Here is a 15,681-nt window from a genome sequence, read left to right as displayed (position 1 = left end):
AGAGAACAAAGCTATGAACTCCATTCAATTTACTGCATCTTAGTCAATGGCAAGGGCATATTTTTAAAGCTAATCAGTCTTACAATAAGATTAACTTAACTCTGCCATGAGATGACTTAGTACAACCTAACACCAACATTCATATTTTAATCTGTCACGCCAGTTCATATGTGCGCTAACAGTGAATACCTGATAACTAAAACAGTAAGCAGTACTGTTTAGCAGATAAGATATCAAGATAAAACAAACAGGATTGGGATTTGGTAATAAACTCATATCCTTAACAAACAATGCAACATAAATTAAATGCTGCACCTTCTTTCCATTCAGGATCAAGTCATGTTTAAGGGGCTGAAACTTGTGTAGCATATTTTGTATACAATCACACTAACAAGTAAACAGTGCTGGGGAATCTTACTATGCTTTTTACTGCTCATTTGTAGAAAAGAGCTTTGCAGCATCAAAGGCAGCCCTCAGGGACATCTAAGCTACAAACGACAGCAGAAATGTCTTGTAAATTGAAGCTACTTTTCAACCAGGTGTTACTGCATGAGCAAGAATGACATTTTATGCTGTTCAATCATCTATAATTTTAGGTTTAAATGTTTATGCATGATATGGATAGCAGTTGAAAGACTGGAAAAGAATATAGTTCAAACAATGGTTCAACAGAAAAAAGAAAAAAAAATTAAGTGTCCACACTTTAGATATTTACAAGGATTATGTTATGATCTATTTAAAGCTAAGACATTAATGTAGATTAATTATTAAGCAAAATATATACAAAAGAATCATTTATAGCATTCTTTCTGTTGACAGATGGCTGTCCCAAGCCCTAACCCCCAGTTTTATTTCCACTTTCATTGAAGTCAAAAGATTTCTCATTTGATTTCTCATGAGTTTAACATTTAAATTAAATTAACACACACACACATATATATATGTATATATGTATTTTTTTTTTCAGAATATTTTCATGTTTCATAATATCTGCATAATCCAATAGTTGAGATACATTATATGGCCAAAACATGTAGACAGCTGACACCCATTTGAGCTTATTGGGCATCCCATTCCAAAACCACAGGTATTAATATAGAGTTGCCTTCTCTTTTTCTGGGAAGCTTCCTACAAGATTTTGGGGAATTCTACAAGAATTTGTGTACACACAGTCAAAAAAACATTTGTGAGATCAGGCACTGATGCTGGACATAAAGGCCTGATGTTCCAGCTCATCCCAAATGTGTTCTGTGGGATTGAGGTCAGGGATTTGTACAGACCACTGGAGTTCCTCCACACCAAACTCAAGACATGTCTTCAGCTGAGCTGTTGTTGCTAATAGACACCTCCTTTCACAATATTAGCACTTACAGTTGATGGGGTAGATCTAGCCAGACATAAATTCTGTATGACTCATTCTACTGCCTCTGTCTATCTATGGAGATTGCACTGCTATGTGCTATTATATATATATGTATAATAAATGGTGATTTTATGGACGTTAGTGTGTTTGTTAAACCATTTTCAAACCTCCCTTCAAGGAAGCCCAGTATTATATGTAGTTAAAAAGCAGCTCCTGGTTTGACCAATCAGTGCTTCAGTAAATTGTGCTCATGATGTCATTGATGATATTCACAAGTCTCTGTGGTGGCTGTGAAGGTGTCATGGAAAAATATGGATCCAAGAAATTCTTGTTACTTTATATTGTTTTTATGTTTTGACAGTACAGTACTATAGTCAGTGTACAGCTTGCATAGCAGTACAGATTTACTCTCCTCTGAAAATAAACTCCACACACAGCCATTAATGTCTAAATAGCTGGCAACACAAGTGAGTACACCTCACAGTGAACATGTCCAAATTGTACCCACTCGTGTCGTGGTTCCCCCTGGTGTCATGTGACTTGTTAGTGTTATAAGGTTCCAGGTGTGAATGGGGAGCAGGGCTGTTAAATTTGGTGTTTTGGGTACAATTCGCTCATAATGGCCACTGGATATTCAACATGGCACCTCATGGCAAAGAACTCTCAGAGGATCTGAGAAATAGAATTGGTGCTCTCCACAAAGATGGCCTAGGCTATAAAAAGATTTCTAACACCCTGAAACTGAGCTACAGCATGGCCAAGACCATATAATGGTTTTCCAGGACAGGTTCTACTACGAACAGGCCTCAACAGGGTCGACCAAAGAAGTTGTGTACACATGTTCAGTGTCATATAAAAAAATAGATGCATGACTTCTGCCAGCATTGCTGCAGAGGTTGAAGAAATAGGAGGTCGGCCTGTCAGTGCTCAGACCATACACTGCACAATGCATCAACTTGGTCTGCATGGCCGTCGTCCCAGAAGGAAGCCTCTTCTGAAGCTGACACACAAAAAGCCTGGAAACAGTTTGCTGAAGACAAGCAATCCAAGAATATGGATTACTGGAGCCATGTCCTGTGGTCTGACAAGACCAAGAAAAACTTGTTTGGCTCACATGGTGTCCAGCAAGTGTGCTGGCACCCTGGTGAGGAGTACCAAGACAATTGTCTCTTGCCTACATTCAAGCATGGTGGTGGTAGCATCATGGTCTGGAGCTGCATAAGTGCTGCCAGGACTGAGGAGCTGCAATTCATTGAGAGAAACATGAATTCAAACATGTACTTGACATTCTGAAGCAAAGCATGATCCCCTCCTTTCGGAAACTGCGCTGCATGGCAGTTTTCCAACTTGATAATGACCCCAAACACACATCCAAGATGACAACTGCCTTGATGAAGGTAAAGATGATGGACTGGCCAAGTTTGTCTCCAGACCTAAACCCAATTGAGCACCTGTGGGGCATCCTCAAGTGGAAGGAGGAGGAGCGCAAGATGTCTAACATGCACCATATATCCCTGATGCCATCATGGAGGAGCGGAAGAGGATTCCATTAGCAACCTGTGCAGCTCCAGTGAATTCCAAGAGGGTTAAGAGTTAAGGCAGTGCTAGATAATAATGGTGGTCACACAAAATATTGACATTTTGAGCTCAATTTGGACATGTTCACTGTGAGGTGTACACAGTTGTGTTGCCAGCTATTGACAGTAAATCTATACTGCGATACAATCTGTACACTGACCAAGTTATATCCAAGTTTCATTTCTATAATGTTGTCCAATGAAATAATATAATAAAATATTTGCAGAAATGTGAGGGGTGTACTCACATTTGTGAGATACTGTATGTAGCCAATTTATTTACTATCTAAAACCACCAGTGAACCTAAACGTGTTTTAATATTAAGTTATATAAGTTGCTAAAGTAATGGTCAATCTGAAAAATAAATAAATAAATAAGCTTTCCTTGGGGGCTATTTTGCCTTTAAACAATCTTCATGCATCCCTCCACCATGAAGGGATTAAAATTAATTGATCAAAGTATGTTTTATTCTAAAACTTTATAACACACCTATTGTAAAACAATGTCTCAGACATCAGGCCAAGCATTCATAACCATTTCATGTAATAACTTTGTGACCTTAGAGCATTAAACACTTCAGATGTCTGGTTCCTATCATCACCAATGCAAACTATTCTGACTCTGTAAGTTTCTCCTGAAGGAAGCTTTTCATACCAAATCTCTCAGAATGACTTTGTTGACATGTTAACCAATAAATTATAAAGATATTTTGAAAAATCAGTCAAGTTCCTCTTTAAGAACTGTCACTACCCAAACATATTTTCTGCAGGTAACTATACTTTTCTGTGTATTAATGAAAAGTATTATGACTTCTTGTGTATAATATCATACAAATTGTTCAAATCTGTGTTTGCTAGTTTTGCCAGGTATTTTTAAGTTTTGCTCAAAATAAGCTAAAATTACCTCTACAATTAGTTAAAGTTCACATAAAAACATAAATAGGGCATTGAGTCACTCAAAGTAAAAAGATTTAATCTGAAGACTAAGTAAGTTAAAAGTCCAAAATGAGTTTTCAATTCTGACTTTGAACCAATTCAGTAGAATAATCCATGTACATTAGCCATGGCATGATATGTTAGTGCTATCAAAGTCCTCAGTTAATCAAGAAACACAAAATACAAAACCATTTTGATCACTCTACTTTCTTCTACCACTCTGAGGTCCTGAATCTAAGCTCAATAAACCATAACAAATCTGGAAAGCCTCTCAACATAAATGTGTGAAGTATCAGGATGCAACTGTCCTGCTTAACTACCTTTATATTATTGTCAGTGAGATTCAGCTAGAAGCCACTTATTTTCCTTCCTGAGATTTTATTCTTGTGTGACACAAGCCCTCATGAGTTTTGACACATTTCCTCTCGACACTAGCAGTGGGTGACACAGTGGTATGCAACTGTTATCCCAAAAACATTCAACAACAATATGCTTTTCTGAGTGCATCAGGTATTTCTTAGTAGTTCTGACTAACTGCATTTTTCCTAGACAAGAGATTTTGACTAATTTTAGACAGCCAGTTAACCAGTTAACAAATTGTATAGTAACAAACAGCTGATTGGATGTTATCCAATAATGAAATGATCTGCACTTCATAATTGGATAACATCCATTTCATTTTCCTTTTTTCCTTCGTTCTTTCTAGTGCACTGTATCTGTTGTATAACATACTGGCTAGCCTCCAACAATATTTAAATTAATTCATTAAATAAAAATGATACAGGATTTGAATAGTGAATTCTGAAAATGTCTTTTTGCACACAGTAACAATTTGTCTGCTTCTGTAATGGATACATGCAATCTAGACATGAACTATTCAGTTACTTTTGTTATCTATAAAGTACCTCACATTAGTTTGTAAACTCACTTGACTGAAAAAGCAAAACAATGTTTAAGTATTAGCTTTCTAACACTACATTGCCTGTTACCTAAGACTAAAGAGAAAACAGGACAGCTTTTCCATTTAATATGAGCTCCCCCTCCCCAGTAACAAATCGAAAGGCTCTGATAGTGAAGTAGGTCAATGGGCCTCTCACTGGGCTTTGAGCTGTTTCCTGCAGGGCACCGTGTTCCTCATGCAGGTGCCGCTGAGGGGGTCCACGTCCTCCACAATGACGAACGGGGCCTCCTCCAGAGTCACTATAGACAGGTGGTCGTCCTCCCTCTCCTCAGCATCCGAATAGAGCTCGAAGCGCGGCCACACATGGTACTTCATAGTCAACGAGCCATTCTCCCACTTTCCCACCTGTGAAGCAAGCAGGGAAGAAGGAGAGTGGTTAGAGAAAGAAAGAGAGAGACAGGGAGAGAGAGAGTGAGAGAGAGAAAAGGCGAGTGGGGCAGAGGGAGATAAAACGTGTGTCTAAAAGGTCAGGGTCGGATTAATGCACCTTCGATTTGAATATGTCTGAATAGCGGGAATTTACAAAGTACAAAGACACAAAGACGGGACAGCAATGATTATGACGTCAGGGAGGTGCAATGTTTTGAGAGACAACGTGAGAGAGAAAGTGAGAAAGAATGCCAGAGAGAAAGCAAGGAAAAGAGATGTACTCACCCTGTCCCACTGCCTTTCCTTATCCAGCAAAATAATAACCAGCTTAGGGTGCATCTGGTAGCCGTCTTCGCTAAAAGAGAGATTGCGCCCCTCGAAGGTTACGTTCATGAGGTATCTGAGGAAACAAAGAATGTAACAGTCAGTTGTAACCATCTAGAATCTTCAGTCAACTGCAACCATCAAGAACCCTACACCACTATTTAATCCAGAATCTTTATCCAGTCGTAATCGTCTAGTATCCAAAACCTGTTAAAATAACCATCCAAAAATCTCAAAGCAGTTTCAACTATCTAATCTAAAATACTTGTTACCAGTTGTATCTATCTTACCAATTTGTAACCATCTGGAATAATTTACCAGCTGTAACAATATAGAACCTATAACTAGTTATAACCACCTACAATCCTTAACCAGTTGTATCCATCTATAATCATTAACCACTTGTAACCATCTGGAATCCTTAACCAACTGTTACCATTTAGAACTGCACTGTAGCCACCTAGCTTATCTTTAACCTTATCAAACCTCATTTTTAAACATCAAAAATGCAGTAAAACAATAGCATTGAGAAATCACTTTAACATAGCAGATTAAATGTCAGAATGGCAGTCTCACATATCTAGCAATACCTTCCGTATATTATTGTGATTATATCACAGTATCACTATTAATATTTTTATTATCTCAAAAATAAACAAAAAATAGTTTTTTAAATAAAAAAAAAAAACACCTAATGAATTCCATTAAACAGTCTACATGCTGGTGACCATCACTAGTTTACAAGGGAATATTGTGGAGTGATACTTGTTTGGATTTTATGCTATTAGAGCACCAATACCAAGAAAAATGTATAGTCACATAATGCTTGTCAGTCAATCACATCATGTGGTTGGAACTAACCCAAGGTATAGTAGGAATTATTGAGTAACTACTACAAATTATTCAGTTCTATGAAACTAGTATGGAACTGTCAGTAGAGAAACTAATATAGAAGGCAGTCAGCAGAGCTTAAAGGACTAACACTTTTAAACTATAATGTGTTTAAGCTATGATATATCGCTCTAAGTGTATATGCGTGCCTGTAATGCGCTCACACATCACAACAGTATATGGGTCTCTGTAAAAGCAAAACAGCCAGTTCAGTGCTGGAAGCTGTGACAGAGTGGATAATGTGAGAGAACGCTGATCTGGTGGCCTCCTGGTCACAAGATCATTATCATAACCTTTAGCTCAACTCAAGTGGAAAAGCCAGTGGGAAGGTCTAGAGTTCCTGAAAAAATACCCCCTAACAGAGTAAACAGTACAGATGTCATGCAAACAAGGAAAAGGTCTATAATGATTATGAACAACAAACAGCCTGGTGAAAAAGGTGACAGTCAATAATGTGTTGGAATAGTTTGATTAGAAGTTCATCTATTTTTCACAGTGAAAAAAGAAATGAACTGATTTACTAGAGATGATGTGCACATCAATTCAGTGTATTACATTTCTTTGCATTACTTTATTTTACGTTTTTTTGTAAGCAGAAAGACTAGAAAATGGTAACAGGTGTCATGTTAAAAACGAAAAATGTCTATAATGATCATTTATAACAAGAGGTTAACCTGGCGACAAAGGTGCCTGCCAAAAATAATGGATGCTTTGCATAAAAAGGTTCTGTTGATTACATGTGCTATTTCTACACTGAAAGCAGCTGGTCATCTGCATCGCCATGGAGCCTAGAAACTGACCTATTCATACTCCACTCAGAAAGGCAGCATAAATAGCAAAATCCTATCCAACCCTAAAAAGAAATCACAGGAAACAACTATTTACTCAAAACTCAGTTACATCAAAATATCTACATTTAGAGTGCTTTGTTGATCTTAAATTATTTTTATTTGATGCATCATCATGTTAATGTTAGCATGCAGGCAAATTTGCTGTTGTTGTTTCTAACCTACCAATTATGATTTTCTAAACTAACATTACATAGTGAACCTAAACTCTAATCTAAAGTCATTAATTTAAGCAAGATTTTTGCCAATGTTTTGTAAAGCTTGTCCAATCTCACAATAGTTTCTATGAATGAGTGAGTTTCTGGGTCGAGCATGGATAGGTCAATTTGTAAAAGTGGTCATTTAGGCAGGGAAAAGGTCTTTAATGATTATGAACTACATGAGCTCAGACTGGTGACAAAAGGTAATGCCAAACGATAATAGCTTGAAATAGGTTTTTTCCCACAGGTTCTATAAAAAGGTGCTGCTGATTACATGCCTTATTTCAACAGTTAAAAGACCATGCGCATCACCTAGAAATAGACACTGTCACATTAATGTTAGAATTGGTGAGGCATAAATTTCTCTGTGTGCTCTATAGTTTGTGACAAACAGCGGCTGACCCACTTTAGACAGGGGCTGTGAATCAGTCCGTCGCCAGGTGTACGCATGTGTGTGTGTGTGTTTGTGCCCTGCAGTGCTCAGACACACAGATTTGCATCAGGGTGTTAGTATCACGGTGTATGTGTGTCAACAAGTTTGTGTCACTGCCAGTGAAAACTTCTCTCTTCCCTCTCTCCTCGCAGCCCCCCTCCCGACCTGCTCTCGAGCTGTAGGCTGCCATTGCCATGACAACGCTCAGCCTCAAAAAAGACTCACCACGCAAGAAATAACTATCTACTCTAAATGAGGGGTAAGAGAGAGAGAGAGAGAGAGAGAGAGAGAGAGAGAGAGAAGAATACATTTATATGAGGTAATGTATATGTATATGTAAAACCCTGCAGTAAAGGTTTAAGACATCTCACACATTTACAGCAGTGATACAGTCCAACCATTCAAGTAACAGAAAAGGGAGCAATTAACCTCTATAGTAATAATACATGGAGCTGTACATTAGTTTTATTTTTACATACATTTACTGTACATTTAGTTTTATATTGGGTAACAGGGCAACAAGCTGCTTGAGAGCATCTATGGTTACCAAGGCACTGCCCTGTGTGTGGAAAAAAAAAACACAGAAGAAATAGCAACATAGAAAAGATATAAAAGTGAGGACCCTGGAAAGCTGCAAGTGAGCATTGACTGCACTGCGTGTGCGTTATGATTGATACGCATGTATCGTGATTTGAAAGACAGAGCGAGAGAGAATGAAAAGGGGAGAGAGAGAGAGAGAGAGAGAGAGAGAGAGAGAGAGAGAGAGAGAAAGAGAGGGAGAGAGAGAAAAGAGAGAGAGAGAGACCGGCATATGAAATGTGTTACCATGGTGCCCACAACCACAGTGATTTCCTAGCAATCTGCCGCGTTGCCATGGGAACAATAATCTCACCAGAAAAAGAGAGAGAGAGAGAGGGAGAAAGAGAGAGAGAGAGAGTATATCTTTCGTACCCAGAATGTTGCCCCCACACCCCTCCATCTGTCCCTCACTCCCTCTCTCGCCCCCCCTTTTCTCTTTCCACTCGCGGGTAGGGACATGATACACAAGTTCCCAATAAATCTTGCTCTCTATAAATATAGACGGATCAATATAGAGACATGATAGAACAGTGTTTGCAGAAATCACCCTTTTGCGCTGCTCGCGGCGCTTATGACGACTGAGTTTAGGAACCGAGGAAACTGTTCCTAGATCAGCTGTCAAGAGCAAAGCATGCCAGATATCCTGCGTTCTCTGCACATCCTACCATGTAAAGATGAAAAATAATGAAGGAATATCTCCAGCAATTTTTTTTTACTCTGGTGTCTGTTTGCAGTAACTGTAGCATAGTCAGTTACCACAGACAATGCTTTTACTGAAATCACTGAGTAAATGCAGTATTCCACCAGTAAATGTTCATGTGGAACACATTTTTGCAAATCACTTTCATGATTTGTTAGTCAGAGTTATTTGTAAATGAAGCTGTATATGATTACAATTCATTCTTTCAGAGATGGGACTCATTTTCAGCAGAAAGGAATTTGTTACCAGTGTAGTTGTGTGGGCAGAGCCTTTTTACAAGCTTTCCTGTCTGATCGCGCACAGCTGGAAAGCAGCCAGAACTACTTTTTCCACTGCGTTGCTTCAGTGTTCAAAAGTTGGATAAAACTTCACATGAACAGTTTTATTTCTCTCACGTCTCATCCATCTCATTGGTGCTATACAGTCATGTACTTAAAATTTAGCAATGACCAATGTCTTCTGTTATAGGTGAGTTTCAAGTCAACAGGTTTTCTGTTCTGAGCAAAGGAAAATGCAAATTGAAATTATGTTGAAAAATGCCAGAGTACGTCTTTAAAGTGGCCTTTAAAGACACTAAAGTAAGCTGGCAAAAGTGAAGCCCACGGGCCAAATACTGTATATTACAATTTGTTTCCAATGTGAAAAATGTGACTTCAAGAGAGAAAGCAAAAACATTACTGACTTTAATGTAAATTAATTATAAGAAAATGTACATCTAATAAGCTAGCTAGCTCCAAACAGAAAACAGGATATTGTGACCAGGAGTCAAAAACTACGTCAACGGAGGTACTTATAATAATAATAATAATAATAATAATAATAATAATAACAACAACAACAACAACAACAGCCTGTGTTGTCTTAAGGCCCTTGGCCCACTGCAATTATGCTCACCCTGCACTAAAGGTCCAGAAACCTGCAGTTTTGTATAGTTCTCTGGCCTCAGACTCATTTACTGAGGTTTTGTATTGCTCTCTAAAAAAACAAACAGGAACCAATTTGAACCACTTTAGGCTGGGCCAGGTTTAAGAAAGAGGGGTTTGCAGGAAGTGAATAATAGCACCCCACCCCTTCCACAACCAATGATAATAGCCACTCACGCTGCCTTTTTTCTTTGCGCAGCATCTACAAGAGGGCGTCACTAATCTCTGACTGATTTGGAATGACAGTCACGAGGCGGCATGACGACATCACTACAGCAGAGCAGCTAATCAGGATTTAGGTAGCTGTAATTTCTGCTCCACTAAAATGTAGGATATGACAACACAGCTGCAGTGGCCGATTCTGCTTTGGTGCTCACAGGCAGGTGTGTGTGTGTGTGTGTGTGTGTGTGTGTGTGTGTGTGTGTGTGTGTGTGTGTGTGTGTGTGCGTGTGTGTGGATCCGTAGGCCTCCTGGGACACGGTTTGATGATTTTATGGCATTCCCCCCCTGCAACATGCTTTAAGCCTTGTGTAAGTAAGGTAATTAATCTACAGTCCACAATCCGCTTTAATTAAAAATACACACACCAGCACACGTACACTCAGGAGACAGACAGACAGACAGGCAGACAGACAGACATCCGCCCGCTTCTGAGCCAGGGTGGGTTAGCATCTTTCAGCATTGACCTATAGTGTAGTAAAGTGACTTATTGAGCATGCAGGGCAGTGGGTCCAGAGGCCAAAGCCTGTAGATAAAGACTCACCTGCATCACTTCTGGTTTGCATGTTTTGTTGACTTTTAAAGTAAAAACAAAAAACCTATCCTATAAAGTAAAAGTTAATTTGTGTACAATGTGCACAGAGAACATATTTCTTCACACTTTAATGCACAATTACAGTTCTTCTGCTGTACAAATGTGTGGGTACTATTTATGACCTGTTTGCAATGAAATAAGTACTGACAATGTCCAAGATATGCTCCAAAAAGTATATTGCATATCATGATAAAAATGAATCGTGATAACCATAAAACATAATCATATTACTCACCTCTAGCCTAAACAAATTCCCATGTATCAGAGTTACTATGGACAGATAATTCAGATTCCCAAAACGTGAACACACAAACACACACAGATACAGAGGGGCTATGACAGTAACATGGAGATGCATGCGTTTGCACACAGGGGTAAGATGTAACGCAGACAGATGGAGAGACGAGTTTTGACAGCCAAACAAACATCGCAAAGGTAAACAGGGAAACATACAAACAGAGAAGAACATATAAACCCTGTTCAAACTCTCTGTCACTCTGTCTCTCTCTCTCATGTTTACACACAGCTCTGCTACGTCTGCCCTGACCATTCCCTAGACCTCCACAGCTATACGCCAGTCCTGACAGATCTACGACAGCATGCAGTGCGTGGGCCAGAATGACAAAACACAAGCATGGACCGTCAGTTTTACTGGCCCTACTGCCCTGAAAACAAATTGTTTAGGTCCAGCAGGGGTCAGACAGTAGAGGCGCTTTCATTCAAGCCAAACTCATGATACTGTTACTGAGCCATGGCTGCACAGTATTACTGTCATATTAGAGGTAGGCAATATGATGATATTATTATCGAGATACTTTTATCATGACAAACAATATGCTTTTCTGAGCATAAGGCACTACATATCCTGAGCACTTAAGATGTACTTGAATTCATCAGGATTTACACCAAACCCATTAACATGCATTTAGGGGTCCTTGAAATGTAAGGGGTTATCAAGGACGTAAACATGTAGCCTAGACTACCTGAAGATTTGAAAACTATGATGACTTTAATCACAAATTCTTAAAATGTGTGGTTGCTCATATGTTTGAGATTTCATTGCTAAGAAATTTTAAATGTCCTTCACAAGATTTTTTTGTGTGGTGTAATGAAGATTTCATAATCAGCAAATTAAGTAATCTTTAAAATATTTACAATCTCCCAAATTTTCCAAGCCACACTTTAATTAATAAAAGACTATTTTCTGTGTCTAAGAGGAATATTCAGTTCTTTATAAAATCTGAATCCCTGCACAAATCTTAATTGTGAAAAATATTTAAGAATCAAAAGTTGTTTTGGCCCTTATTAAATCCTTATTAAATATTTAATATCAGTTAATCTGTTGTGTCTATTTTTTTAAAGTAGTCATAATATAAAAAAAGGTTTTGATATGACAGCAATGATATGCAATGTAACATCATATATGCAGAATTATATATACAAAACGTTCAACATGCTTCTGATCTGTTTCCTTCGTTACAATGAAGTTCATCCATACATTAGTACAACAGCCTTCTAACTAATTAATAATTCAGTAAATACTGGAAATGTACGTTTTTTTGTTTCAGTGTTTCTGAGAGCATGGCGAATCAAGCAGTGGCCTGGGGCTCAGTAACCGCAGCGTCAAAAGTTATAGCAGAGTTCTTTTACATTCTGCTGTTTCACAACAGATGTAGCTCCCCAAATCCCAAATTTAGCGTTGAATATTTTACAGGGTTTATTTTGGGAGGCGAGTGAGGGTGAGGATGAAGCCTGTGTGTGTTCAAAGAGAGAAAGAGAGAGAGAGAGAGAGAGTGAGAGAGAGAGAGAGAGAGCGAGAGAGAGAGAGAGAGAGAGCGAGAGAGAGAGAGAGAGAGAGAGAGAGCGAGAGAGAGAGAGAGAGAGAGAGCGAGCGAGAGAGAGAGAGAAAGAGAGAGAGAGAGAGAGCGAGAGAGAGAGAGAGAGAGAGAGAGAGAGAGAGAGAGAGAGAGAGAAATGGTAGCAAACCAGATAAAGAGAGAGAGGGTAGAGAACCAGAGTATAGATAGTGGGGGAAAGAAGAGAACCAGAGAGAGAGAGAGAGAAAGAGAGAGAGAGAGAGAGAGAGAGAGAGAGAGAGAGAGAGAGAGAGAGAGAGAGAGAGAGAGAGAGAGAGAGAGAGAGAGAGAGAGAGAGAGAGAGAGAGAGAAAAAGAGAGAGAGAACCCAGAGAGAGACAACCAGAGAGAGACATGAGAGAAAGAGCAGACCGAAGAGATGAGAGAGAGGTGGAGAGAGACTGAGAGAAGAAAGAAAGAGAGAGATGGAGAATAGAAAAAAATTGAAAGAAAGAGCCACACAAGGAAGAAAGAGAATGAAAAAAGGGAATGAAAAAGTGGGAAAGAAAGTAGAGAGTGAGAGAGAACAGAAAGGTAGAGTCATGACAGAAAAGGAGAATGAGTGAAGAAAAACAGACTGAGAAATGTGTGACAGAAAGAGATATGAGAGGGTAAAGAAACAATGCTTCCTCTCAGGAGTGAAGCAAGACGAAAGTCAAAGTGAGAAACAAAAGAAAAAGCCAAAAATCTGTAAAGAAAGCTTCAGAGAGAGAAAAACGAAGAAAAGAAAAAAAATCAAAAGATAAAAAGATAGAGGGAAGGAAACAAAGTGGAGGAAGAGAGAGGGGGAGAGGGATGAAAAGAAAAACGGGAAGGGAGAAAGAGATAAAAGCGAGGGAGCAGCTGAGAGAAGGCCTGCTCTGTTCTTGTTGCGTCTCTCTAATCCAGCTTTGCCTCGAGCGTTCTATTACCGACGCGACGGCACATCAAATGCAAGGCAGCGCTAAATGCTAATTAATAATTAGCAATCAATGCCCCCTCCGTGCCCAGTGTCAAGCGGCAAAACAAAGCCAGGCGAAGCTGTTGGAGTGAAAGGTGGGTTTTCACGTTGGCATTAAAACGGGGGTGTTTGTGAGATCTCAAAAGCCGAGATAATAAGCAGACACGTCGAGTGCTGTCAAAATGTCAGAGACAGTGTGTTAGGAAAAGAAAGAGGCCCCCCCAACACGCACATAAACACACTCCCTCATCCATCCTTTCTGTGTTGTTTTACTGCCTTCACAATACATCACAGAAATAGTAAAACAGTATTCACAACAATCTGAACACTAACACCGGCTCCGACGAAAAATACACAACATCATACCAACAATTACAATTCCATTAAAAACATGGACTGAAATAAGTATTAAATATTAAAAATGTAATCATCCTCCTTCGGTTCGAGGTCAGCGCACATTTCTTTGGTGTTTTAATGATGTTTTAATTATTTGCTACTGCTTAATGCAAAATACAAAAAAATTAATTTAATTAATTAAAAATTAAACAATTAATAAATTATACGTGATGATCTAACATCTCCAGTCCTGCATCTCCAGCATCAGCAAGCAACACAGCGACAGGAAACCAGTCATTTCCTATAAAAGTAAATTAACTGTAGCTGACTTACAGCAGCAAGCAACTTTGCAGAGATGTATGCAACTGAATTATAATGTGGTGAAGAGTCAATGTAAATGCCTGGGCAGAAAATCCCTTGAACTAATCATAGACAGAGTGTCTAAGGTGTCCAGTCCCCACTTCCCTAACATTTTGGTTTTACATGGCTTTCACTCCAATTCCCAATCATGTCACGCAAAAAATGCTAGAGAAACTTAAAAATCATTCAAATGTGCATGATTCAAAACAGCTGAAACACTCCCTAGAACTTCAAACCTAATGGGTGGAGCTAAACTGCAATAGCCGGAACTGGTGCATATACAGTGTTGGGTTAGGGTTAGCTGCCAACAACTTTTATTTTGGTCTCATCTCACTATAGAACCCACTGAACGTTCTAGTAACGCTTGGCAAACGTTTGGTTCTTGACAGTAGTGGCCTTCTTCTGGCGTTTGATTGTGGTTTGGGAGACGTTCTGATCCCAAGATCAAACTAATGTTTGCCATTCCCTAGCTGTGATCCTTGGAGATTCTTTCTCCACTCGAACACTCATGTGTGTTATCTCATATGTATTTCCCAGTGAAACAGGAAGTCATGGCTGACCATTTTCAGTGTTCCTAATTGCTCAGGTGAACTTAAAAATATGAAATATGAATAGGAATATACTTTACATTTCATATTTAACTTATACATTGTGGCACAAAAAAAAAAAAAAAGAAAATATTTAGTTTTTTCTTGCACTATACCTTAAATAAAAGTTAGATTTTTGCTATTATTTGGAATGAAAACTAAAAGGATAATAATTAAGAATATTTTTAAAATCTAATTTTGCTCATGATACCAGGGGTGCCAATATTTGTGGAGGGCACATGCACGGCTTAGTTTCCATATGCACTAATATTAGACTTACTACAAATAACATTAATGCAAGAAATACAAATTTTAACGTTTGGCATTGTTTTTGCATACCCATTTCCAAACTTCTACTTGTGGCAGCCCCGTATTCACTGTTATCATCAGATACCTGCACCTAATCAGTGCATCGTTAGGTTAAATCCTGTGTGCTGTTGGTGAATTTGAACAAAACTATATGATGGATGGGGGGCATCAAGGACAAGTTGGGACCTAAACCTGTGTTATTCTAAGCAGCTCAAAACATTTCAACTACTTTTTTTTATTTGAAATTCTTGTAGCTTTTTACTGCGTTTATTTTAATTTTTTCTAGCATTATGCTATGTAGGTGTTATGTAAACACACAGTTTAAACTATTTGCCACAAATTTTGCACAGTACTGTATCCCTTTTAAGATTTTAGC

General features: G+C 38.7%; 1 protein-coding gene across 4 annotated transcripts in view; it reads right to left on the bottom strand.

The window, feature by feature from the left end:
• The window catches only part of grin2bb (glutamate receptor, ionotropic, N-methyl D-aspartate 2B, genome duplicate b), a 143,004-nt gene that overhangs the window by 30,867 nt on the left and 96,456 nt on the right, over positions 1-15,681 (bottom strand). For all 4 annotated transcript variants that reach the window (XM_037543379.1, XM_037543380.1, XM_017699105.2 and 1 more), the window contains exons 7-8: positions 5,492-5,606; positions 4,974-5,182 (exon numbers count right to left, since the gene is read on the bottom strand). In XM_037543379.1, the coding sequence (XP_037399276.1) occupies positions 4,974-5,182; positions 5,492-5,606 (324 nt within the window). The remainder of the gene's footprint in view (positions 1-4,973; positions 5,183-5,491; positions 5,607-15,681) is intronic.

This window comes from Pygocentrus nattereri, chromosome 12 (genome assembly GCF_015220715.1).
Source record: "Pygocentrus nattereri isolate fPygNat1 chromosome 12, fPygNat1.pri, whole genome shotgun sequence".
Lineage (NCBI taxonomy): Eukaryota > Metazoa > Chordata > Actinopteri > Characiformes > Serrasalmidae > Pygocentrus > Pygocentrus nattereri.
This window is presented reverse-complemented; position numbering and strand designations above follow the sequence as displayed.